At 38.0% G+C, this 26880-nt stretch overlaps 1 protein-coding gene across 1 annotated transcript in view; it reads left to right on the forward strand.

Moving 5' to 3' along the window:
• mrpl3 (mitochondrial ribosomal protein L3) overlaps window positions 1-26880 on the forward strand; it is a 62923-nt gene that overhangs the window by 16692 nt on the left and 19351 nt on the right. The window contains exons 5-7 of the mRNA XM_059945200.1: window positions 2729-2828; window positions 5012-5072; window positions 26137-26248. Of these exons, the coding sequence (XP_059801183.1) occupies window positions 2729-2828; window positions 5012-5072; window positions 26137-26248 (273 nt within the window). The remainder of the gene's footprint in view (window positions 1-2728; window positions 2829-5011; window positions 5073-26136; window positions 26249-26880) is intronic.

Here is a 26880-nt window from a genome sequence, read left to right on the forward strand (position 1 = left end):
AACCAGTAACTTGTGCCAATTTGTAGATCAAGGCATATATTTTGCTTGCCACAAATTATCAAGTGCTTTTTAATGATCAAATGTATTTAGAAGGCTGTTAATTTCTTCGCAGTTTCTAATCCGATATTTATAATGAAACAATATTTGGCATAACAAAATATAACCATAGAAATATCAGACAAAGGGGATTACAACTTGCAGTCGCTGCTCAATTTCACCCATGCTCCAAAATAATCAGGGTCAGGTACACACGGTTAAGCTGACTGATCAAAAGCGATCTGAAGAAGCCCGACATTACATTGCCTCATGCAATGTACCTGAGCCATGAGGATGGTCTGGAATAAATCCTGCCTCAAGAACATGCCGAGGAAGCCCATTGACAATTAGCAAAGTCACGTTCCTGGTTTCGCCACCTATCAAAACTGTTAGAATGACATACTATTCATTCAGAACTTCTTCCAAAGCTGTCAAAAACTATTGAATGGAATATTTAAAAAAAAAATCAACAATTCATTTAAAGCACTTCTAAATAATTAAACGTAATTGAAAGCTTGTAACTAAAAGATGCCACTTGTTTTACTCACTTTATTCTTCCTCGAGCTGTAAAATGCCAATTGGACTGAATGGACTTGTTGATCTGGTGCAGTATTTCTAGCTGATGGGACATCTCTGTCAGGTCATTGGGTCCTATGTGGAGTGCAGCAGTGAATTAAGAAAACAGTTTCAGTGGCAAAATCTTTCAGCAAATTTGGGGCTTCTGAGCTTGACACTGCATGTACTGAGGTCCCAGGTTTCTTTCCATTATGAATTTCAGAGCCAGCAGGTTGACATGCAAAAGTTGTTGTTTACCAGCAAAGTTTCAGTACATTATTATGGAAAACTGAGAGGAACTTGGTTAAATTTTAAACGTAGTGAACTAAAATCTAGTCTATAGGTGAGAGCTAGTGTATGCATTCATAATGCTTGCACTAAACACGCACTAACAAAAAACAAAGAATAAAGAGTCACTTCTTGCTTCAGTGAAATCTTGTATTTTTCACCAAGCATGCCGGAAATGCACTAAAGAGCACACCTCTTATTTCATCATATTTTCCTGATCTTTCTTTCTCACTTTCCCTCCTTCCTTATGAAGGTTCTTGCTGACAGTAGTGGCTTTAGGGTCTGTGACCTGCCAATCTGTTAAACATCATACTTTTTAACATTTAACAACTAATTTTTCTTCCCCTTTTGATCTACTGATTTATCAGCTTCATCCTATCCCAATGTTTTCTAAAGCATTTTAATTGTGGAAATTGTGTTGATTTTTATAAGGTTATAAAGTGCTCTCATCATTGAGTGGCGTGCCATTAAGTTGTAATCAATTTCCTGACTGAACAACTATCATCCATGTGTAAATCTTAAGAATATATTGCATGTGAAGCAATATGTTTTAGATGCTAATAACTGGACCATTTCTTATTTCTTAATTTTTGATGAAATCTGAATATGTGTTAAGCATTTTTATAATTAGAAGTTGATGTTTGTTTGCCATTTGGTAATCTGGTTTGAGCTAAAGACTAAGTTAATCGTCAGTAAATAGAGTGACACTCTGGAGACTTGAATACTGGAGACTCTCACTCCACTGCAGTACTGATGTACCATCTTCCAAGGCAAGACATTGGATTAAAGGTGTATCATTCTCATAAGATTTCACAGCACTACTCAGCTGAGGACAGAGTTCTGGCTGGTGCCCTAGCCGTAAGACATAGGAGTAGAATTAGGCCATTTGGCCCATTGAGTCTGCTGTGCCATTTGATTATGGCTCACTTGTTTTCCCTCTGAACCTCATTCTTCTGCCTTCTCCCTGTAATTTTTGATCCCCTTACTGATCTAGACCTCTGGTTTAAAATATACCCAAAAATTACTTTAAAAGCCTCTGGTTTAAATGTACCCAATGACTTGGCTTCCACAGCCATCTGCGGCAGTGAGTTTCATAGACTCACTACCTTTTGGCTGAAGGAATTCCTCCTTAACTCTTCTAAAGGGATATCATTATATTCTGAGGAGGTGCTCTCAAGTCCTAGACTCTCCCACTACTGGAAACATCATCTCCATGTTCACTCTCTAGATCTTTCAATATTCGATGGGAATCTCATTGAAGCCTTTCATTCTTCTAAGCTCCAGTGAGTACAGGCCCACAGCCATCAAACACTCCTCGTATGTTAATCTATTCTTCCCAGAAACATTCTCGTAAAACTCCTCTAGATTCTTTCCAACACCAGCACATCCTTTCCCAAGATATGGGGCCTAAAACTGTTCACAGTACTCCAAATGTGGTCTGACCCATGCCTTCTAAAGTCTCCACGTTGCATACAGTACGTTATCTCGATTAAACAGATTATCTTACATTACCACAATGCACTTTATGGGAGTTTACTGTGATCCATTTGCTGCCTTTGGTACAATACAGCAGTGACTACACATAAGTGAATTACTAATTATAAAGGATTTTGAAACAGCTGAGATTATTTGTGACCTTAATGTACCAACAAATTAAATGCAGTAAAAAAAATTGCTCAAATTGAGATAAATTATAGCAAAATTATAACAGTGCATAATAATCTCAGCAGACAAAATCCTTGCATAGAATTGCAGTTTTCCAGTGAACTGGTTATGTGCAAAAAGGCATGCTCACTGTAAAGGTGTCGTCACTTTATGTTATATCCATCTGTTGTTTTTCTTTCTGTAGAAGTCAGAGACTGTTATGGAAAAGTACAGGCTAGCTGGTATACCCCCAAAACAGAAACTATCAACATTCAAGGTCACTGAAAATGCTATTATTAAACCAGGTAATGTCTCAAATAGAGCTTTTGCATTTGTTTTGGGATGGGCAAAGACAGGCAAATATTGAGAACATACTGATGTTTATTGGACTACATGTAATATTCTCATCTGTTCCTGCTATGTGTATCAACAGCCATCTCCAATTTTCCTGAACATGAAAGGCTGTTTCAGAGTCAGCCATTGTGCTGTGTTTGATATGGATTTGCTGACTCAGTAACAATAACAGATTTCCATTAGTGGACCAGATAGGTTTTGAAAGGAAATAGTCAGCATTATAGATGTGCTTGTTTTTGTGAAGTTAAATACTGCCAACATCCATGGAGTGATACTAAGTTATCACCTGAGATCAATCAAGTAATGTTCTGGATGCCAGTGGATAACTTAATCCTGCATTATTCCATAAAATGCATGCAGAATATCAAATTGGTGGCCTTATCTGCTTTTTAAGAAGGCCATTTAACATTCCATGGCAGTGTTAGAAGGTAAATGGAAGATTACCTGCAATGTCTAATGAATAACTTGGGTGAAACTGTCAAAGGAGTTGTTGCTGAACTTGCGGACCAGACAAAGATGAGTATATACGTAGGTCGTGAAGAGGGTGCATGAAGGTCATGAATGTATTTTCAAGTGGGTAAAAACCTGTCAAAACAGTATAGTATGAGGAACTGTGAAATTGTCCAAATATCTGTGATTGCAGAAGAATTGTGATATCCTAGTGCATGAATTATAAAGAAATAATTATGCCAGTATAGAAAGTAATTAAAAATCTAATAGAAAATAATCAAATTGTGAAGAAAATTGAATATAAAACTAGGGAGGTTTTGCTTCCTTTATATCAAGCAAAGATAAGACAGCAGTTGGAATACTGTATTACATTATTGGTCTCTTTTAAGAGAAATTTTATGAGACTAATACCTTGAATGGCAAATTGTCTTTTAATGAATGCTTGAACAGGCTTGCCTTATAAAAGAGTAAGAGGTGACTTGATTAAAACACAATACCCATGGGATCTTGAGATTGAATGTGGGGAGGATTGTCCCATAAAGGGGAAACATCTGAAACAGATGAAATGAAATTTTGTCTTGAGAGTAAAGCATTTTTGAGTCTTTCTTCCTTAAGGGATATTAGAAGCAGAGTCTTTGTCTGAGTTAGATTAATTTTTAATAAGCAAGTGGGTGAAAGGTTACCTCAGGCAGATGGGAATTTGGAGCTGCAGTTGCTCCAGATCACTATTCACTATTTTAATAAATAGTGAAATAGGGTTAAGAGGGTGAATATATAGATGTTAGAATATAGATAAATAACTTAATTGCTCATTCCTAACTTGGCCAGCTAACTGCAAATTGTAATGCATCCCTATAGTAGCTTGAAACAAAAATGGACCTGAGGTTTTAAATTGGTATAAAGAGCAGGAGTAGGCCATCTGGCTTATCGAGTTTACTCTGCCATTCAATAAGATCATGAGTGATCTGACCGTGCACTGAGTTCCACCTCCCTCCTTTTTCCTGTAACCCTTAGTTCCACTATTAACTCAGTCTTAAATATATTTAATCAAATAGCCTCTACGGCGTCCACAGGTTCACTCCCCTCTGGGGGAGAAACAGTTCCTTGACAACGCCATCCTAAATCTACTCCTCTGAATCCTGTTGCTGCTTGACTTACTTGAGTGCTCCCAGTATTTTTGTTTTTGTTTCAGATTTCCATTATGCAGTTTATTTTTATTACATTTTCATGGTCTGTTGTGGAATTTAATATCTACATTTAAGGAAAGAGCTTCAACAATGAACCATGATGAACATTAAAGTCATCTGGCTTAGTTTTCTCTTGTCACTTTCTGCATTGTCAGAATTCTGGTCATAGGTGGTGAAATATTTATTTCTGTTCCATGGTAGTCACTTTTGTAGTCCTCAGCACATTTACAAGTCCAGGTTGCAGCTGCCCCCAGAGTCTGATTTATACAGCTGTCTAGCCAATATATTAGATTTCTATAGGCAGAAGTTTCCCACCTTGGAATTAACATTTTGAGAAGAAAACTAGGAAAAGTTTGAAAGTAAATATGCATAATATAAATAATTGTTGCATAATTTGCATTACTCCTATGTTTTATCCTTAGTAATTAAATTTTTAATTAAGGAATCAGTCATGATGATGTGTGGTTGCCTTAAATTTGCTGGTAAATTTGTTCCAGGTACTCCTTTATATGCGGCTCATTTTCGACCAGGCCAGTATGTTGACGTCACAGCAAAAACGTAAGCCCTAATATCCTGCTGCTTGAGGCTAAGAGAAGTTAAAATTTCCAATTATTCATTTAAAGGTGTATTTCACATTATTGTGCCATCCTGTCCAGAATGCTGAGCTTTGTGAACGGAAGTAATTGTTCTAAAACTAAAATAATTGCTGCAAAACTGGAGGATATATCCTGCAGGATTGATGACCATGAAGGCATTCAGGCATTTTTCAACTTGCCCACCATTAAGATGAGCAAGAATAAGTCTGTTGGGTAAACAGAATCATGGAATTGCTGTGGCATAGAGGAATCCAATCAGTTCCTTGTGTTCATACCTGTTAGTTCTGATCTGTTTCTGCCCCACCCACACAGTACATGATGTATTTTAACCAAAATTATAGAACAGGGTATGCTACATCTTGAGATTTGGAGAGTAGAGTTTATGGACTGCAGAAACTGGAGGCAAATCAGCAGTGTCTAGTTTGCGAACTTATAATAATAAATTGCGTAGCTCTGATCTAGATGCACTATTCAAATTTTGTCAGTTTCTGATCGAGTCCTGATGAAGGTCAGCCCGAAACACAAGCTGTGTTATTTTCCATAGAAACTATGGAACTATTTTCCAGGATTTTGTGTGTGTTGCTCTGGATTTCCAGCATCTGCAGAAACTTTTGAGTTATGATTTGCCACGGAGTAGTGGAAAGGGATGTATTTAAGAGGAGAATGGACAAAGGAGAATTTAAGTGGAAGGTTACACTAATTGATATAGATGATGGGAGATGGGAGAGTGCTTATGAAGCATAAAGGTCGATACAGTCTTCTTGGGTTAAGCAAAAGCACTTCTTTCTGCCACGTTCTATGTATTTACAAACCTTTGCTTTTGAACAACTTTCCTGCTGGATGTCCATCTTTGTCCTTAAGGTATTAATTGTGGTTCTAGTTCTGGGAAAATGCTGAACTGATGGGGTTGCATTCTTTCAGATGATATTAAATCAAGACCCCATATACTTGTTCAAGCTGGGCCTTCAGAAATCCTGTTGCCCTCTTAAATAAAGTACTGGAGGATATTCTGTGAGTATTCCAGTATTGATGACTTGCTAGAATTGTTCTAGTTCTCTTTTTTTTTTGCTTCTCTCCTGAAAAATCTGATTATTTTATTGCTTTTTAAAGCAATGCATCTTTTCCTAACATCATAAACTTTAATGTGTTTCTGTGATGGTGTTTGTGAAGTGTTTTGGGATAGTCTAAGGATGTTAATGGTGTTTTATATAAAAAAAGTGCAAATTCTCTATCTCTTAGTTCACTTACAGTTTATCATATTGATAACAGACCACTGGAGTCCAACGCCTTAGTAATGACAGGATGACAGGAGTGAAGGTAGGACCGATTAGAGTTAAAAGTGGGAAGATGTGACTGGAGGCTGTGGGAGTGAGCGAGGTCCCCAATGAATACTTCTCTTCGGTATTCACCACTGCGAGGGAACTTGATGATGGTGAGGACAATATGAGTGAGGTTGATGTTCTGGAGCATGTTGATATTAAGGGAGAGGAGATGTTGGAGTTGTTAAAATACATTAGGACGGATAAGTCCCCGGGCCCTGATGGAATATTCCCCAGGCTGCTCTACAAGGCAAGGGAAGAGATTGCTGAACCTCTGGCTAGGATCTTTATGTCCTCGTTGTCCACGGGAATGGTACCAGAGAATTGGAGGGAGGCAAATGTTGTCCCCTTGTTTAAAAAAGGTAGTAGGGATAGTCCAGGTAATTATAGACCAGTGAGCCTTACGTCTGTGGTGGGAAAGCTGTTGGAAAAGATTCTTAGAGATAGGATCTATAGGCATTTAGAGAAACATGGTCTGATCAGGGACAGTCAGCATAGCTTTGTGAAGGGCAGATCATGTCTAACAAGCCTGATAGAGTTCTTTGAGGAGGTGACCAGGCATATAGATGAGGGTAGTGCAGTGGATGTGATCTACATGGATTTTAGTAAGGCATTTGACAAGGTTCCACACAGTAGGCTTATTCAGAAAGTCAGAAGGCATGGGATCCAGGGAAGTTTGGCCAGGTGGATTCAGAATTTGCTTGTCTGCAGAAGGCAGAGGGTCGTGGTGGAGGGAGCACATTCAGATTGGAGGGTTGTGACTAGTGGTGTCCCACAAGGATCTGTTCTGGGACCTCTACTTTTTGTGATTTTTATTAACAACCTGGATGTGGGGGTAGAAGGGTGGGTTGGCAAGTTTGCAGACGACGCAAAGATTGGTGGTGTTGTAGATAGTGTAGAGGATTGTCAAAGATTGCAGAGAGACATTGATAGGATGCAGAAGTGGGCTGAGAAGTGGCAGATGGAATTCAACCCGGAGAAGTGGCAGATGGAATTCAACCCGGAGAAGTGTGAGGTGGTACACTTTGGAAGGACAAACTCCAAGGCAGAGTATAAAGTAAATGGCAGGATACTTGGTAGTGTGGAGGAGCAGAGGGATCTGGGGGTACATGTCCACAGATCCCTGAAAGTTGCCTCACAGGTAGATAGGTTAGTTAAGAAAGCTTATTGGGTGTTAGCTTTCATAAGTCGAGGGATAGAGTTTAAGAGACGCGATGTAATGATGCAGCTCTATAAAACTCTAGTTAGGCCACACTTGGAGTACTGTGTCCAGTTCTGGTCGCCTCAGTATAGGAAGGATATGGAAGCATTGAAAAGGGTACAGAGGAGATTTACCAGGATGCTGCCCGGTTTAGAGAGTATGGATTATGATCAGAGATTAAGGGAGCTAGGGTTTACTCTTTGGAGAGAAGGAGGATGAGAGGAGACATGATAGAGGTGTACAAGATATTAAGAGGAATAGACAGAGTGGACAGCCAACGCCTCTTCCCCAGGGCACCACTGCTCAGTACAAAAGGACATGGCTTTAAGGTAAGGGGAGGCAAGTTCAAGGGGGATATTAGAGGAAGGTTTTTCACTCAGAGAGTGGTTGGTGCATGGAATGCACTGCCTGAGTCAGTGGTGGAGGCAGATACACTAGTGAAGTTTAAGAGATTACTAGACAGGTATATGGAGGAATTTAAGGTGGGGGGTTATATAGGAGGCAGGGTTTGAGGGTCGGCACAACATAGTTGGCCGAAGGGCCTGTAATGTGTTGTACTACTCTATGTTCTATGTAATTGAAATTTCCAATTTCCAACTGCTGAGAGCAGTGAGCAGCCGGTTTTATATGCATGCAGCAAATTAATCTTATCCTATTTTGAATGTTCTCTATCTTGTGTGTAACAGAGCATGTGCATTCTGTTAAACTACTTGAAATTAAGAAATATCGGTTTTAAATGATTATGCACCAAATTGGCAACTTTTTTTTTAAAAAGCTGAGCTTTTATTATCTGATCAATTCGGATGATTGCTGAATACTGAAGTGTGCCGTTATTAGCACCTTTTGAAAAATCAGTTGTGAATTTGCATTTCATTGTAATTTAATGAGCAGTAAGAGTGGTACTATATGATAACTAGACAAGAAGAAGTGATGGCTATTTAGAGCTGAGTCTTGAAATGCAAAATTATTACCTGGCTTCAGAACTTGCTCTTCCTGGAATTCATTATTTTAATGTTTGAGATCAGCATAAGTCTCAGTCATTTAAAATTAATTGTACTATAATGCTTTGACAGCTGGACAAATCAAATTCATTGTAAATAAAACCCAATTTAAGATATAGTACAATTATTTCCATTTTAATTATTACTGTCTCCATTTGTAAAGTGTTATATCTGTTCCTGTATTGTCATTAGAGGCAGCTACTGAATTTAAAATTAAGAGCTCCTAATGAAGATAGTACTCGAGCCACTTTGTACAGACAGGTTGCGGCCATTCTGTCACCCCCTAAACAAATCTGTGAAAGGTTCACCGATTTCAATTTGTTGCGGCAGCAGCTCAACCAATCAGGCAACATCTGTGGAGGGAAGTGAACAGTCAACATTTTGTGTTGAGACCCTTCATCAGGACTGGAAAGTAAGATGGAAGAAACCAGAATAAAATAGTGGGGGAAGGAGGAAGAGCATGGGCTGGCCTTTCCCCTCAACCGTCCTGATGACCTGCCTTTCCTGGTCCCATTTCTTCCCTTTATTCACTGTCTTCTCCATCAAGTTCCTTCTTCAGTCCTTTGCCTCATTCACTTATCACTTCTCAGCATATTCTCATTCTGACCCCTCGCCCAGATTCACTTATCGCCTATCAGCTTGTGCTTCTCCCTCTGCCCCTGCCCTTTTATTCTGCCCTCTTCCTTCCCAAAATGGCAACTCAAATATTTCTTCACCTGCTGAGTTCCACCAACATTTTCTACGTTAGTGCACCATCTGTAACTGGCCTTGTGTCTTCAGTTAGCTCTAAAAGAGTTTTCTCATAGTTGGGAAGACATTACTTTTTTTTAGTTTAAGGAATAGCTATAATATAGCTCTTTACTTCTCAACTATTGATTGTCCTGGTTGTTTCTCTGGATTAAAAGTCTTTCTGTACACACTATGGCTGGAAAATCTATCAGTACTGCTCTTGTTTTATGGCTGTTGCGCAGCCTACTTGTGTGGGAGCTCATTCGTTATGTGCCATGTCACATGAACTGATGATCATGGTCTTTCCATGATCGGTCTTGGCAATTTTTTCTAAAGGAGTGGTATGCCATTGCTTTCTTCTGGGTAGAGCCTTTACAAAATGGGTGACCCCAGCTGTTACCAATACTCTTCAGAGATTGTCTGCCTGGAGTTAGTGGTCACGTAACCAGGACTTGTGAGATGCCTCAGTGAAATAGATGTGAAGTACCATCAAATCCAAAATGATTTCTGATTATTCAAACAGGCATTATGCATCCAAAGTGGAAAATAATTTCTGCTTTCCAGATACTACCTGTTATTCAGAATAGTACCATTGGCTGCAGAATCTAGCCTACTTAACAGATATTTTTCATTATGTGAACCAGTTGAACAATTCTCTGCAAGGCCCTGGAGAAAATGTTTTGACCTCAAGTGACAATTTTCTTGGTTTTAAAAGGAAACCGAATCTTTGGAAAAATCATGCTGCAAAAGGAAATCTTGAAATGTTTCCACTGCTGCTTGGGCTTGAGCATGAGGAAGGGTATCAGAATATCTCAAGTCTTATTGCAAACCACCTGGAATAACTGCAGAACAAAACTGAACAGTATTTCTCTTCCCTGTCAGCACAAGTGTTGACATCGAGACATGACTGTGCAGGCGCATGGATGTCACTGGGAATAATTTAAAAAGAAGACAGCTTTATAGAGTGGGCAACAAGGTAGAGGGAGTCAGAGTAGGAGAGCTTTGAGGATTTGGTGATAACAGGTCGAGACGAGGTAAGCTACTTGTGAAGAATAGGAAGTGTGTCTGTGAGGCCAGTGCTCTGTACTGGGTGTCAGATGTGGGATGTCCCAGCCTTCTGAATGGCCACATCTGCACCAGGTGCATCGAGCTGCAGCTCCTTAGGGACCGGGTTAGGGAACTGGAGATGTAGCTCGATGACCTTCATCTGGTCAGGGAAAGTGAGGAGGTGACAGGAGCTATAGGCAAGCAATCACACTGGGGCTTTCTGAGACAGATAAGTGGGTAACAGTCAGAGGGAAGGGCAAGAGTCAGATACTAGAGAGTACCCCAATGGTTGTTCTGCTTAATGACAAGTACTCCTGTTTGAGGACTGTTGCGGGGTGGGGGGGATCCTTCCTGGGAGAAGCAACAGTGGCCGCGCCTCTGGCCCAGAGTCCGGCCCTATGGCTCAGAAGGGTAGGGAAAGGAAGAGAATGGCAGCAGTGATAGGGGACTCTATAGTTAGGGGGTCAGACAAGCGATTCTGTGGACACAGGAAAAAAGCACAGATGCCAGTTTGCCTCCCAGATGCCAGGGTCCGGGATGTTTCTGATTGTGTCCACGATATCCTAAAGTGGTAGGTGAATAGCCAGAGGTCGTGGTACATATTGGTACCGACGACATAGGCAGGAAAAGGGAAGAGATCCTGAAAGTAGACTGCTGGGAGTTAGGAAGGAAGTGGAGAAGCAGGACCACAAAGATAGTCATCTCGGGATTACTGCCTGTGCCACATGACAGTCAGTGTAGGATTAGAGTGGGGTGGAGGATAAATGCGTGGCTGTGGGATTGGAGCTGGGGCAAGGATTCAGATTTCTGGATCATTGGGACCTCTTTTTGGGCATGCATGACCTGTACAAAAAGGACAGGTTGTACTTGAATCCAAGGCGGATCAAAATCCTGGCAGGGAGGTTTGCTAAGGCTAATGGGAGAATTTAAACTAGAATTGCTGTGGGGTGGGAACCGAACTAAAGAGATGGAGGAAGGGGTGGTTGGCTCATGAATTGAGAAAGTTTGTAGACATTGTAAGAGGGAGGATAGGCAGGTGACAGAGAAGAGATTCGCTCAGACATGGTTTGAAATGTGTCTATTTTAATGCAAGGAGTTTCGTGAACAAGGCGGATGAGCTTACAACGTGGATCAGTACTTGGAGCTGTGATGTTGTGTCCATTACAGAGATTTGGATGGTTCAGGGATAAGAATAGCTACTTAGAGTGCCAGGCTTTAGATGTTTTAGAAAAGGCAGGGAGGGAGGCAAAAGAGGTGGGGGCGTGGCACTGCTGATCAACTGTCGCAGTAAAGGAAGAAGTCATGGAGGAATTGTCTACTGAATCTCTGGGGACAGGAAGGGGTCAATAACTCTACTGGGTGTTTTTTATAGACCACCCAATAGTAACAAGGACATTGAGGAGCAGATAGGGAGACAGATTCTGGAATAGTGCAGTAATAACAGGGTTGTCTTGATGGGGGATTTAAATTTCCCCAATATTGATTGGCATGTCCCTAGAGCGAGGGGTTTAGATGGGGTGAAGTTTGTTAGGTGTGTTCAGGAAGGTTTCCTGCTCAGTACGTAGATAAGCCAACAAAAGGAGAGACTGTACTTGATCTGGATTTGGGAAATCAACCTGGGCAGATGTCAGAGCTCTCAGTGGGAGAGCATTTTGGAGATTATTACAATTCGATCTCCTTTACCATAGCATTGGAGGGGTTAGGAACAGACAAGTTAGGGAAGTATATTATATTAAAAGCAAGAGGATAGTGAGGGATAAAATTGGCCCCTTAGAGAATCAGAGTGGTCAGCTATGTGTGGAACCGAAGGAGATGGGAGAGATTTTGAATGATTTCTTCTCTTCGGTATTCACTAAGGAGAAGGATATTGAATTGTCTAAGGTGTGGGAAACAAGTAAGGAAGTTATGGAATCTATGACAATTAAAGAGGTGGAGGTACTGGCGCTTTTAAGAAATTTAAAAGTGGATAAATCTCCGGGTCCTGACAGGATATTCCCCAGGACCTTGAGGGAAGTTTGTGTAGAAATAGCAGGAGCTCTGACGGAGATCTTTAATATATCATTAGAAACGGGGATTGTGCCGGAGGATTGGCGTATTGCTCATGTGGTTCCATTGTTTAAAAAGGGTTCTAGAAGGAAGCCTAGCAATTATAGACCTATCAGTTTGACATCAGTGGTGGGTAAATTAATGGAAAGTATTCTTAGAGATAGTATTTATAATTATCTGGATAGACAGGATCTGATTAGAAGTAGCCAGCATGGATTTGTGCGTGGAAGGTCATGTTTGACAAACCTTATTGAATTTTTTGAAGAAGTTACGAGGAATGTTGACGAGGGTAAGGCAGTGGATGTAGTCTATATGGACTTCAGCAAAGCCTTTGACAAAGTTCCACATGGAAGGTTAGTTAAGAAGGTTCAGTCGTTAGGTATTAATGCTGGAGTAATAAAATGGATTCAACAGTGGCTAGATGGGAGATGCCAGAGGGTAGTGGTGGATAATTGTTTATCGGGATGGAGGCCGGTGACTAGCGGGGTGCCTCAGGGATCTGTTCTGGGCCCAATGTTGTTTGTAATATACATAAATGATCTGGATGATGGGGTGGTAAATTGGATTAGTAAGTATGCCGATGATACTAAGGTAGGAGGTGTTGTGGATAATGAGGTGGATTTTCAAAGCTTGCAGGGAGATTTATGCCAGTTAGAAGAATGGGCTGAACGTTGGCAGATGGAGTTTAATGCTGAGAAGTGTGAGGTTCTACATTTTGGCAGGAATAATCCAAATAGAACATACAGAGTAAATGGTAGGGCATTGAGGAATGCAGAGGAACAGAGAGATCTAGGAATAACTGTGCATAGTTCCCTGAAAGTGGAGTCTCATGTAGATAGGGTGGTGAAGAGGGCTTTTGGAACACTGGCCTTTATAAATCAAAGCATTGAGTACAGAAGTTGGGATGTAATGCTAAAGTTGTACAAGGCATTGGTAAGGCCAAATTTGGAATATTGTGTGCAGTTCTGGTCACCGAATTATAGGAAAGATATCAATAAATTAGAGAGTGCAGAGACGATTTACTAGGATGTTACCTGGGTTTCAGCAATTAAGTTACAGAGAAAGGTTGAACAAGTTAGGTCTCTATTCATTGGAGCGTAGAAGGTTGAGGGGGGATTTGATCGAGGTATTTAAAATTTTGAGAGGGATAGATAGAGTTGACGTGAACAGGCTGTTTCCATTGAGAGTAGGGGAGATTCAAACTAGAGGACATGATTTGAGAGTTAGGGGGCAGAAGTTTAAGGGAAACACGAGGGGGTATTTCTTTACTCAAAGAGTGATAGCTGTGTGGAATGAGCTTCCTGTAGAAGTAGTAGAGGCCAGTTCAGTTGTGTCATTTAAGGTAAAATTGGATAGGTATGTGGACAGGAAAGGAGTGGAGGGTTATGGGCTGAGTGCGGGTAGGTGGGACTAGGTGAGATTAAGGGTTTGGCACGGACTAGGAGGGCCAAGATGGCCTGTTTCCGTGCTGTGATTGTTATATGGTTATAAGTGTTTAGTTGGAGTAAGGAGAACTATGAAGCTATCAGGCAGGAAGCATTAATTGGGAACAGATGTTCTCAGGGAAATGTACTGAAGAAATGTGGCAAATGTTCAGGGGATATTTGTGTGGCATTCGGCACAGGTACATTCCAATGAGACGGAAAGGATGGTAAAGTACTGGAACCGTGGTATACAAAGGTAGTTGAGAATCTAGTCAAGAAGAAAAAAGCTTACGAAAGGTTTAAAAAAACTAGGTAATGATAGAGATTTAGGAAATTATAAGGCTAGCAAGAAGGAACTTAAGAGTGAAATTAGGAGTGCCCAAAGGGGCCACAAGAGGTCATGGCAAGCAGGATTAAGGAAAACCCCATGGCATTCACAAGTATGTGAAGAGCAAGAGGATAAGACATGAGAGAATAGGACCAATCAAGTGTGAAAGTGGAAAAGTGTGTCTGGAACCGGAGGAGGTAGCAGAGGTACTTAATGAGTACTTTACTTCAGTATTCACTATGGAAAAGGAGCTTGGTGGTTGTAGGGTTGACTTACAGTGGACTGAAAAGCTTGAGCATATAGACATTAAGAAAGAGGATGTGCTGAGATGTCACCGGGACTGGACGAGATATACCCCAGGCTACTGTGGGAGGTGAGGGAGGAGATTGCTGAGCCTCTGTCAATTATCTTTGCATCATCAATGGGGACGGGAGAGGTTCCGGAGGACTGGAGGGTTGCAGATGTTGTTCCCTTATTCAAGAAAGGGAGTAGAGAAAGCCCAGCAATTTATAGACCAGTGACTCTTACTTCAGTGGTTGGTAAGTTGATGGAGAAGATCCTGAGAGCAGGATTTATGAACATTTGGAGAGGTATAATATGATTAGGAATAGTTAGCTAGTTGGCTGGTTGTACCTTACAAGCCTGATTGAATTTTTTGAGGATGTGACTAAACACATTGATGAAGGTAGAGCAGTAGGTGTAGTCTATATGGATTTCAGCAAGGCATTTGATGAGGTACCCCATGCAAGGCTTATTGAGAAAGTAAGGAGGCATGGGATTCAAGGGGACCTTGCTTTGTGGTTCCAGAATTGTCTTGCACACAGAAGGCAAAGAGTGGTTGTAGATGGGTCATTTTCTGCATGGAGGTTGGAGACCAGTGATGTGCCTCAGGGATTTGTTCTGGGACCCCTTCTCTTCATGGTTTTGAGAAATGGCCTGGATGAGGAAGTGGAGGGATGGGTTAGTAAATTTGCTAATGACACAAAGGTGGTTTGTGTTGTGGATAGTGTGGAGGGCTGTCAGAGGTTACAGCGGAACATAAATAGGATGCAAAGCTGGGCTGAGAAGTGGCAGATGGAGTTCAACCCAGATAAGTGTGAGCTGGTTCATTTTGGAAGGTCAAATATGATGGCAGAATATAGTATTAATGGTAAGACTCTTGGCAGTGTGGAGGATCAGAGGGATCTTGGGGTCCGAGTCCATAGGACACTCAAAGCTGTTGTGCAGGTTGACAGTGTTAAGAAGATATATGGTGTATTGGCCTTCATCAACCGTGGGATTGAGTTCAAGAGCCAACAGGTAATGTTACAGCTATAGAGGACCCTAATCAGACCCCACTTGGAATACTGTGCTCAGTTCTGGTCACCTCACTACAGGAAGGATGTGGAAACTATAGAGAGGTTTCAGAGGAGATTTACAAAGATGTTACCTGGATTGGCGAGCAAGCCTTATGAGAATAGTTTGAGTGAATTTGGCCTTTTCTCCTTGGAGCAATGGAGGATGAGAGGTGACATGATAGAGGTGTATAAGATGATGAGAGGAATTGATCATGTGGATAGTCAGAGGCATTTCCCAGGGCTGAAATGACTAACACAAGAGGACACAGTTTTAAGGTGCTTTGAAAGTAGGTACAGAGGAGATATCAGGGGTAAGTTTTTTTTACACAGAGAGTGGTGTGTCCATGGAATGGGCTGCTGGTGACGATGGTGGTAGTGGATACAACAGCGTCTTTTAAAAGACTCTTGAATAGGTACATGGACCTTAGAAAAATAGAGGGCTATGGGTAACCCAAGGTATTTTCTAAAGTAAGTACGTGTTTGGCACAACATTGTGGGCTGAAGGGCTTGTATTGTGTTGTAGGTTTTTCCGTTTCTAAATGCACAACTGGGTGAGGGGCTCTTTCTCTGAATCTTCTGTTCAGCCTGAGGACTTGACTTTGAGGGAAGAGGAATAACTTTGTTAGCGGGACGCTGATCATGCACTCAAGATGACCTAACTCTGGAAAAGTTCTTTCTGTGAAAAAAAAGAGTATCTACCATTTAAAGCAAAGCAATGAACATTTTGCTGCAGTTTTCAACTTCTTGCAAGTGCGAGCAAATTTTTTTGTGTTTAACAAGCATCAAGCACAAGGATAGACATTGTCTCATTTCAGTTGAAGGTGAAATCTGTGTGTGTTTATCTCGTTTCAACTTGATTTGAGTAATTTAATGCTTGCCTGAATAAATTTATGGAAGAGAAAGAAATAGTAATGGTAGGCTAAGCTTAATTACTTGCTCCTTTCAAGAAAGGTTGGCTAAAAATTAATTCTCTACTCAAGAGTATTATTTTTGGATTATTAAATGTATAACTTACTGATCACGCTAATGTAGTGTGAACTCTAGATAAAATAATTTTTATGTGGGTGTTCCTTGAAACCTGAAAATTATTTCAAGAGTTCCTCCAGGGCATAAGGGTTTAGAAAGGCTGGCTTACAGTAATATATACCAAAAGTGGGTAACTTGATTGGCTGGGCAAGCTGGGCTGAAGGGCTGTATAGCTCTGTGGCAGAAGGGAAGTCATTTGTGACTTCAGTTTATACATTCTCAAGATTATAGACACTGTAAAAACCAGAACAAAGAAATGCAAATAAGAGGTTTTAAGAGTGTTATGTGGCATCAAATTAAACCACAACTGAATAAAGAAATGGCTTGCATTTAGATAACATCTTCTTTGGCCTTGGGACATCCAAAAGCTCTTCACAGTCAATGTAGTACTTATGAAATGTCATTTGGATTGTTCTCTTAAAGATCAGGCACAGTACACCACATGACTACCATCACTGCTGAATGATTCTAAAATTATTTTCCATCTTGGTAATCTTGAACAATTTAATGCTATCTGTAGTTTTATTTATCTTGCTGATGTACCTGAGAAATTTATAATATGTGAATGCTACCTTGGGCAAACACAATGTCCTATATTCTTAACAAATTTAAGCATTAAAAGAAATAAAAATGACACTGAATTATCAAGCATTCCAGAGGATATTGAATGCATTAAAACGAAGAGCAACTGTTCTGCTTTAAAGTGATCTACTTCGTAGATATCTATTTATTTCCTTTGGATTGCATACCATGACTTGCATGGAGTGGACTCTCGTGTATCAAATACGTACTTCAGCAAATAATTCTCACAAATTTTCCTATTAAATTTTAAAGCAGAAGAAAAAGCATGATTTGTTGTATGCAGTTTTCTTTTGTATGCTCCCTGTCAACATTTATGACAGGATAACATTAATTGAAAAATTACTCTCAATCTTCGGCTGAAGTTCATTGGGAGGCTGCTTGCGCTCTTTAATTTAGGAATGAAATCGGAGGCAGGGATGTGTGGAGCAAGCTACTGCCTCGCCACCCTGTTTTGTCACATCCGAAAAAACGAGGTTCGCCTCACGGGTATAATCATTTCCATGGAAACCTTTCTTTCAGTGGAACAATGACAAAATGGCTTTTTGACAGAAACATTTCAATTTATTGTTAATATTGAAGTAATACCAGATAAAGCAAGATTCTGGAATAGGGTAGCTGCTGTGGGGTTAGTGATTCCAGCGTAACTTGTTCTTCAGCCCCCACGATTTAGTGCAAACTCATTTGTTTACTTACAAGTGGAACCAGTACAATCATGCAGCACTTTATCATTTAATTACTATTCCTTTATCTATTTATGAGTGATGGCATCAGATCATGTGATTAATGCAACTGAGAGGCTTGTTACTAAATGAAATCATAATTTTCCATTCCTGTGAGTAACCCAATTTTAAGTGACTTTTAACAAGTATATGCAATGCTGTATTCTGTTTAGATTGGGGTATAAACAGTCAAATTAACGTAATATTTTATTGTTAACATCATTACACTTAAAAGAACAAGCTTAATTTTCGGAGTACTGCAAATTAGTGCGCTGAGCAAAAGTTGCATCCATACTAGGCAACTTCAGCAAAGTAAAACTGTCATTCACTAAATGCTCAAGGACATACTCTTTTATTCCTTCATCATTTCTTTGTCTTATTGTACAGAAGAAACGCTGCAGCAGCTGTTTCTCTGCTGTGAACTAAATGTCACTTCCTTCTCTAAACTTCTAGTTGAGCTGACCTAGAGGGTGAAGATTTGGATTATGATTATATCATTACACATAGCAGCTGCATCTCCCTCAAGTTCGCTGGTAGCTGTAATTATCTGCTAATCTGCATGCTGCCACTCTCTATTTTCCTCCCCACTATTGCCCCCTGCAGAAAGTAGATAGGGAATATTGCAAATGCAAATTCTATCCAATATATATGAATATATAGGTATTCCGCAGCACAATATACTTTTACCATAACTTGTTACAGAATAAGACATCTCATTTTCAACTTGCTGCTTTTTAGAATTTGGGTTGTTTACTTTGAGCTTTGACACAACACATGATGAACGAACTTTTGAGCTTTAAGTGATTTGTTGCAACTGAAGTTTTTCATTTTTAGAAAGGGTTTTACTTTGTGTTCGTATATTCTGGGACTGATACTAAGCACGTAATACATTTTCTGTTCAATAGCTATGGTATGGAAAAACTGGTGAAGCCATAGTAAATTCTAGCATTTAAAAGAAAAGCCTATGACTTAAATTAATAGCAAGAGTAACAGCTGCTTAATAATTAACTTAATGATTTAACCGTGAAGCTAAAGTGTAAAAAGTGGACAGAGGTATCTGCAAATGAAATAGGCAGTTGAGATCTATTTGATGTAGTTTTCCTTTGCCTTGGGGAAATTTTGTGATATTTGGGCAGGGGTGGCAGACCATTTTTAAGAGTGTACCCGAGTTAGCTATAATCTCTTTTTTTTTTAAAAGAAAATCTCTTGTATACCATAGTAATTTTCAGTAATCTATAACATTCTCTGCTGAATTATTAACAAAATTTATGGACTATTCTAAGGAGAAAGGATGAGTCCTGTTTCTTATTTATATGTATTCAATGTTTTATTATGAATAAATATATAAAAGAGACTGATTGAAAACCTTTTAGAAAACCTGTTCAAAATTATTAATATTATTCTTCTAAAAAGGCAATTGAAATAAAATATCATTTATACTTAATTTTTATAATTTTATGTTTACTATCCAAATACTGATGTATGCACTAGGTCTGTGACAATGTCAAAATATATCCTCCAGTGTCCTGTCTTCTTACAACTGCGTAGCTGGTGCCAAGCCGGCATGAAAAGATTCTTTGAAATCTTCCTTTGAAAAGATATCTCTGCCCTCGGCTTGTGAAAAATCATTCACTGCTTCATTTGTCAGTATAGATAATTACTTTTTTTTTGTTATGGTTGGAGTTTAAAGAATCGAGTGGCGGCTCTGTATAACATGCGCAAACAAAACTTCTCCGAATGTCATCTCGGGCATGTATGCCATAGGTTGACAACCCTATAATGAAGCATACAGAACTGAATGCAATATTCCAAGTATCCTCTAACCTGAGTTTTACAGAACTGCAACATTACTTTGTGGCTCTGAACTCATTTGCATAACTAATGAAATCCACACACCATATGCCATCTTTCAACCCAATCAACTTGGGTTGGGGGGACGTCACATGGATCGAGACGTGGAAATGCATCTCTCCCATAAAAACCAATAAATCAAAGTTTAAGTGAAGAAGAGTTAATAAATACCTTCTAGAAACTACTTATAAACAACTCAGGACTATCTTTAGATATGCCTCCTGAACAGAAACAGAAGAGAATTACTACTTCGAAGACAGCACGAGTTGGCGGGGAAAGAGGCCCAGCCGTTTTGGCGGAGCCTCGTACTCAAGTTGGATCTCTTCCTGGCGAAGTACATGTCGCCTCCGATGGTGCGGGGCAGGAGGCTGCGGCAATACCAGCGGTCTCTAAGAAGAAACAGCGGGAGCTGCGCATGCGTGAAGAAACGAGTATGCACAAACAGGTGCAAACAAAACTACAAGTTCCAACTGCGACTGGAAGTGAAAACGAAGGTGAATCGGAAGTAGAATCAGACTCTCTGGAAAACACAGATGAAGAAATAGATGAAGAAGAAGAAGAAGAACAGGAGGAAATTAAAGGTGGAAAACTTTCTGGAGACATAAGAGAAGTCCTGATACAAATAATGTATGAATTAAAAGTAATAAAAAAAGATATTAGAAATATGAAGATTACGCTTGATAAGGTGTAATCTCTTTAATCTTTTTCCTTGATAAGGAAAAACAAAAGAAAATGGACAAGAAAGTTTAAAAAGTTGGAAGAAAAAATGGGAGACAACACTGAAAGAATGGATAAGAAGGAAGATAATATCCTTGCCTGGACATCAGAAAGATAACGGTTGTTATTTTTCTTTTTTTGCCTGGATGACTGGGGTGGAGACTCATAGCAACATGGAGAATTTTAAAGAGCTTCCCCAAGGTATTATGAATGACTAATTTACTCAATTTTTTAAGTTTTAATGGTAATGGGCTTAATGGACCTGTGAAAAGAAAAAGAGTTTTAACATATATTAAGAAAATGAAAGGGGATATAGCTTTTTTGCAGGAAACACATTTAACGGAGACAGAACATCAGAAATTAAAGGGAGATTGGGTTGGAAGTGTTATTGCAGCCTCATTTAATTTGAAGTCGAGGGGAGTTGCAATTTTGGTTAATAAAACCTTACCAATTAAAAGACAAAATGTACTAATTGATTCTGTGGGGGGGGGGGGATATGTGATTACACATTGTCAAATCTTTTCAGAATCATGGACTCTTGTGAACATTTATGCATCAAATGCAAAATTCATACAAGAAGTTTTTTTTGAATTTGGTCGACGCACATTATAAAATATTAATAGGTGGAGATTTTAACTTTTGCTTAGACCCAGTTCTAGATAGGTCAACTAAGGCTATTACAAAATCAAAAGTAATAAAGCTAACTTTATCTTTGATGAAAGACTTGAATTTGATTGATATATGGAGAAGAATTAATCCAAGAAAAAGAGATTATTCATTTTGTTCATATAGACATAAAACTTATTCAAGGATTGATTTTTTCCTATTCAGGAATAGGAAATATTCAGGATAGAGTGAAAAGTGTAGAATATAAAGCTGTCAGATTTATATATATACTGTCAGATCATTCCCGCTTGATAATGACAATGGTAATGATGGATAAGGAGGAATTAATTTACAGATGGAGATTTAATTCAATTTTATTAAAACGTCAAGATTTTTTGATTTTATGAAAAAACTGATCAAACTTTTTTTGGATACAAACTCATATTCAGTTGATGATAAATTTATATTATGGGAAGCGATGAAAGCATAGTTGAGGGGCCAGATAGTAAGTTATACTTCTAAAATTAAGAAGGAATATATGGTAGAAATAGATCAATTAGAAAAAGAGATTACAAAATTAGAAAAAGAATCCCAAAAATATATGACAGAAGAAAAACGAAGACAACTTGTCAATAAGAAGCTACAATATAATACACTCCAGGCATATCGAACAGAAAAAGTAATTATGAGAACTAAACAGAGATAATACAAATTAGGTGAAAGATCACACAAGATTCTTGCTTGGCAGTTGAAAACAGAGCAGTCTTCCAAAACAATAAATGCAATTAGAACAAGTGCAAATAAAATTACTTATAAACCTTTAGAAATTAATGAAACTTTTTAAAAAATTTACTCCGAATTATATCAATCAGAATCACGAAATGAGGTTGCTGAGATAGAAATTTTTTAATCACAAATAACTCTTCCAAAATTGAATTCGGAAGAACAGAAAGGATTAGATATGCTCTTTACATTAAAAGAGGTTGAAGAAGCTTTAGGATCACTTCAGAGTAATAAATCTCCTGGAGAAGATGGTTTTCCACCTGAATTTTATAAAAAATTTAAAGATTTATTAATCCCTCCCTAATAGCGATCCTAATAGTATTGCCAAAAAAAAATAGAGATCTTTTAAAACCAACATCATATAGGCCTATTTCTTTGTTGAATATGGATTATAAAATAATAGCAAAAATTTTATCTAATAAATTATCTAAATATTTACCAAAATTAATACATATGGATCAAAAGGCTTTATTAAAAATAGACAATCGGCAGATAATGTAACTCAGTTACTTAGCAAATTCATCTGGCACGAAAGAAGGAGGAAATGAGTGTGGCAGTTGCTTTGGATGCAGAAAAAGCATTTGATAGATTGGAATGGGACTTTTTATTTAAGGTATTAGAAAAATATAGGTTAGGAAAATCTTTTATAAAATGGATTAAAACCTTAAATACTAGTCCCAAAGCTAAAGTAGTGACGAATGGTCAAATTTCAACATCATTCCAGATAACAAGGTCAACTGACAGGTGTCCATTATCACCTGCCCTATTTGTATTGGCGATAGAACCATTAGCTGAATTAATTAGAACGGATCCAGATATTGTTGGCTTCAGAGTTAACCAGGAGGAATATAAGATTAATTTATTTGCTGATGATGTTCTGATTTACTTAACAAACCCATTACATACATTGCATAAATTATCTTTCAGATTGGAAGAATATGGGAAAATATCAGGGTATAAAGTAAACTGGGATAAAAGTGAAATTTTACCCCTTACTAAAGGAGATTATTCTCAATGTCGATTAGTAACTCAATTTAGATGGTATAAAATATTTAGGTATAAGAGTCGATAATGATATAAAGAATTTATATAAATTAAATTATTTGCCATTATTGAAAAAATACAAGAAGATCTTGATAAATGGATGATGTTACCAATAACATTAGTAGGTAGAGTTAATGCTGTAAAAATGAATATATTTCCCAGATTATAATATTTATTCCAAACATTACCAGTACAACTGCCCCAGAAGTTTTTTCAAGAGTTGAATAAATGTGTGAGTAAGTTTCTTTGGAAAGGTAAGATGTCAAGAATATCGTTGGAAAAATTGACATGTAAGTTTGACCTAGGAGGGTTGCAACTCCCAAATTTTAAGAATTATTATAAAGCAAATCAACTTAGATTTATTGCATCTTTTTTTGATGAATAGAGGATGGATTAGAATAGAGTTAGATAAGATAGGAGAAAATATACCAGAAGAATTTATATATAAACGGGAATCCAAATGGATAAATGGATACGGGAAAAGAAAAATATCTCTTATATTAAAACATTTGATCAATTTATGGAATAAGGTAAATGTGGATGATGAGATAAAGAAATCTTTATTAGCAAAGAGAACCCTAATTCCAAATAGACTTATTCCTTTTACAATGGATAATCAACTTTTATATAACTGGTTTCAAAAAGGGATCAGATATATAGGTGACTGTTTTGAAGGAGGTATATTGATGTTGTTTGATCAATTAAAGAATAAATATAAAATATCAAATAACATTCTTTCCTGTTATTTTCAATTGAAGGCCTATTTAAGAGATAAACTGGGTCAAACAATGTTAATGCCAAAACCTAATGAAATAGAAACTTTAATTCAAAAAGGAAGAATTTAAAAAAATTACATCTTGTGTGTATAATTTGATTCAAAAACAATTATATCAGGAATTCATAAGTCAAGACAAAAATGGGAAACTGATCTGACTATTAAAATTGATGAAAAAAATTGGTCAAGACTATGACTTGATAGTATGACAAATACAATAAATGTCCAACTTAGATTAATACAATACAATTTTTTACTTCAATTATATATTACACCACAAAAAATAAACAGATTAAACCCAAATTTATCTGACTAATGTTTCCAATGTAATCAAGAAATCGGTACTTTTTTACACTCTACTTGGTCTTGTTTTAAAATTCAACCTTTTTGGATAAATCTAAGACTTTTACTGGAACAAATTATTGGAATACAACTTCCACATCGCCCAACATTATTTTTATTAGGCGATATTGAAGGGATAATACCGAAACCTGAATTGAATAACTATCAGAAAAAATTTATAAAAATTGCATTGGCAGTAGCCAAAAAAGCTATTGCAGTTACTTGGAAATCAGATTCATACTTAACTATGGACTGTTGAAATAATGAAATATATAGCTGCATTCCACTTGAGAAAATTACTTATAATTTAAGAAATGAATATGATATATTTTTGAAAATTTGGCACCCCTATCTACAAAGGATAGGATTAAATATATAGGTCCTTTGAAGATAAAATTATTAGTTATTTGGGGGAAAAAATAAAGATATATACTAAAGTTATTTTGAACTCCATGGTGCATTTGGGGATCCTCCGATATCTAGGCAATTCTTCTTTCCTTTTTTTTTCTCTTTTTTAGACAGGGATGTTGAGGGGAGAAGGGTTAAGGGGAGGGAGAGGGCTAATATTAATTTTCATTACTTTATTATTCTATTCATTGTATGTAATTCTCTTCAAAATTTAATAAAAAATATATTTTTTAAAAAACTTGGGTTGAGATCTGTGGACAGGGACCCCAATATCCCTCTGTTCCTCCACACTGCCAAGGATACTGCCATTAAACCTGTACTTGGCCTTCAAATTCAACTTTCCAGAATGAATCACCTCACACTTTTCTGAGGTGAACTCCATTGTCACTTCTCAGTCCAGCTCGATATCGTGTCAATGTCCTGCTGAAATGTACAGCAGCCCTCCACACAGTCCACAGCTTCACCAGCCTTCATGTCATATGCAAACTTACTAACCCCACTTCCACTTTCTCATCCAAGTCATTTATGGAAATCACAAAGAGCAGGTGTCCCTGCATACCACTAATGGTCATCAAACTGCAGGTAAGATATGTTCCATCTACTACTACCGCCTGCTTTCTGTGGGCAATCAGTTCTGAAACCACACTGCCATGTTTCACTGGATCTCATGCCTTCTGGCTTTCTGAATGAGCTCACAATGGGAACCTCATCGAATGCCTTACTGTATACACCACGTTCACTGGTCTACCTTCGTGTTTGTTAGGCATGTGAGATGGAATAGGTTGTAGGGAAGTGAATGAGGGAATCTGGTTCATCTGATGCAATGGGCCAAGTAAATGGTTTTGTTCTATATCATGAGGATGAAAGGGGATAATAGTTACAACCTCATAATTTGATATCAAAATTAAACTGCAGTGTTGTTCCTATTGCCACTAATTGTAGAATTTTAGAAATGAATTTTTCCTCATTCAACAGTCTGCTATAAATGGACTAACAAGTGATGCCCGCAGAATTAATGCAAGCAAAGTATGAAAGTCATAAAATTCGTCGTTTGCTTGCTCAGAATTCACTCTGTTGATTATTGACTAGGAAAAAATGGGTGTCTGTCTGAAAGAATTTCGATTTGTTGTATGGTAAGATCCACTGTAAAATAGTCTTCAAATAGAAGAATGCTATTTTTTCATTGGCAAATGAGGCCTTCTAATTGAGACACAAAGCAAATATCTCATAACCTACTACTTGCAAAGTCCATTAGATCTTGCAAGTAACCATCTAACTTATTTTGGCTTTACTAAAATTTAATCCAGATATAAATCTGCCAATATTGATCACTCTTTATCGGTGGAAGTCAAACATCCAAGAACACATAACCAAGGGATGCCTGTTGTAATTTGTGTAATCAATCATGTATGAACCAAATTGAACACATTGAATATTTACTTGTCATATTAATAAACCTAACCTCTTTGAAATTCTCTAGAATCAGTCAGTTCTTGTCCTGTAGTTGTGAAAGTTCAGTGAATGCCATTGTTTGATGTGTTATTTCAATTACTAAAGTTTATGTAGTTTTCAATGACTTATTCTTCCCACTAATTGAAACTAGAATTCATCTATTCAGTATTTCTAGATTTTAGTTGGTGTTATTTCATTGTAAAACCCTAGAAAAGTAGATCTGAATTATGATCTTGAGTTTTGAGATAACATGTATGTAATGTATTGTCTTCCAATCTTATTCCTACAGAATTGGTAAAGGTTTTCAGGGAGTTATGAAGAGATGGGGATTTAGAGGCCAACCTGCAACTCATGGACAAACCAAAACTCATCGAAGGCCAGGAGCTTCAGGCCCCGGTGGTGTAAGTGTTATTTGTTAGTGCAGTATTTCCAGCACTACTGTACATATTGCAGTCGGTTCCATTAATAGTCTGATTCAGCATCTCAGCCCTTGGAAACTGTTATTCCAGCAGAGCTGTTTTCCATTCATTTTGGGGGTGATTGGTTTTTGTCAGATAGTTGGACTTCTTCAATTTAACATTAACTACAGTGACACTTACAATAAAATTTCTGATGCCTGTTCTCTAAATATTGAAAACCCAATTTTAAAAATAACAATCCAACATCCAATGCCATAAGCAACCAATATTTGAACTTTCAGCTGATTGCTTTACAAATTGAGTTGCATAAATGTGTGGCATGGTATGTTCATTGATTAAACTCAGGTGGTTCACCCACATATCCCAATCTGTGCCTAGATTTTAATCAGGAATGTAGTGTGAATTTCTTGGTAGCTGCAGCTTAAGTATTGGTTTCATTTTCTTTTTAAGGAGCATGTAGGATATTAAAATTCTATAAAAATTATGTTTATACAAATATACTGTGATAATTTTAAATTATTATTATATAGTCCCAGATAATTACTAGTAAGCCATTATGTGCAAGGAATATATTTTTAAACTTCATGTTAAACTTGTTATCTTGCTTACAAACA

Source organism: Hypanus sabinus, chromosome 20 (genome assembly GCF_030144855.1).
Source record: "Hypanus sabinus isolate sHypSab1 chromosome 20, sHypSab1.hap1, whole genome shotgun sequence".
In the NCBI taxonomy this organism is placed as follows: Eukaryota; Metazoa; Chordata; class Chondrichthyes; order Myliobatiformes; family Dasyatidae; genus Hypanus; species Hypanus sabinus.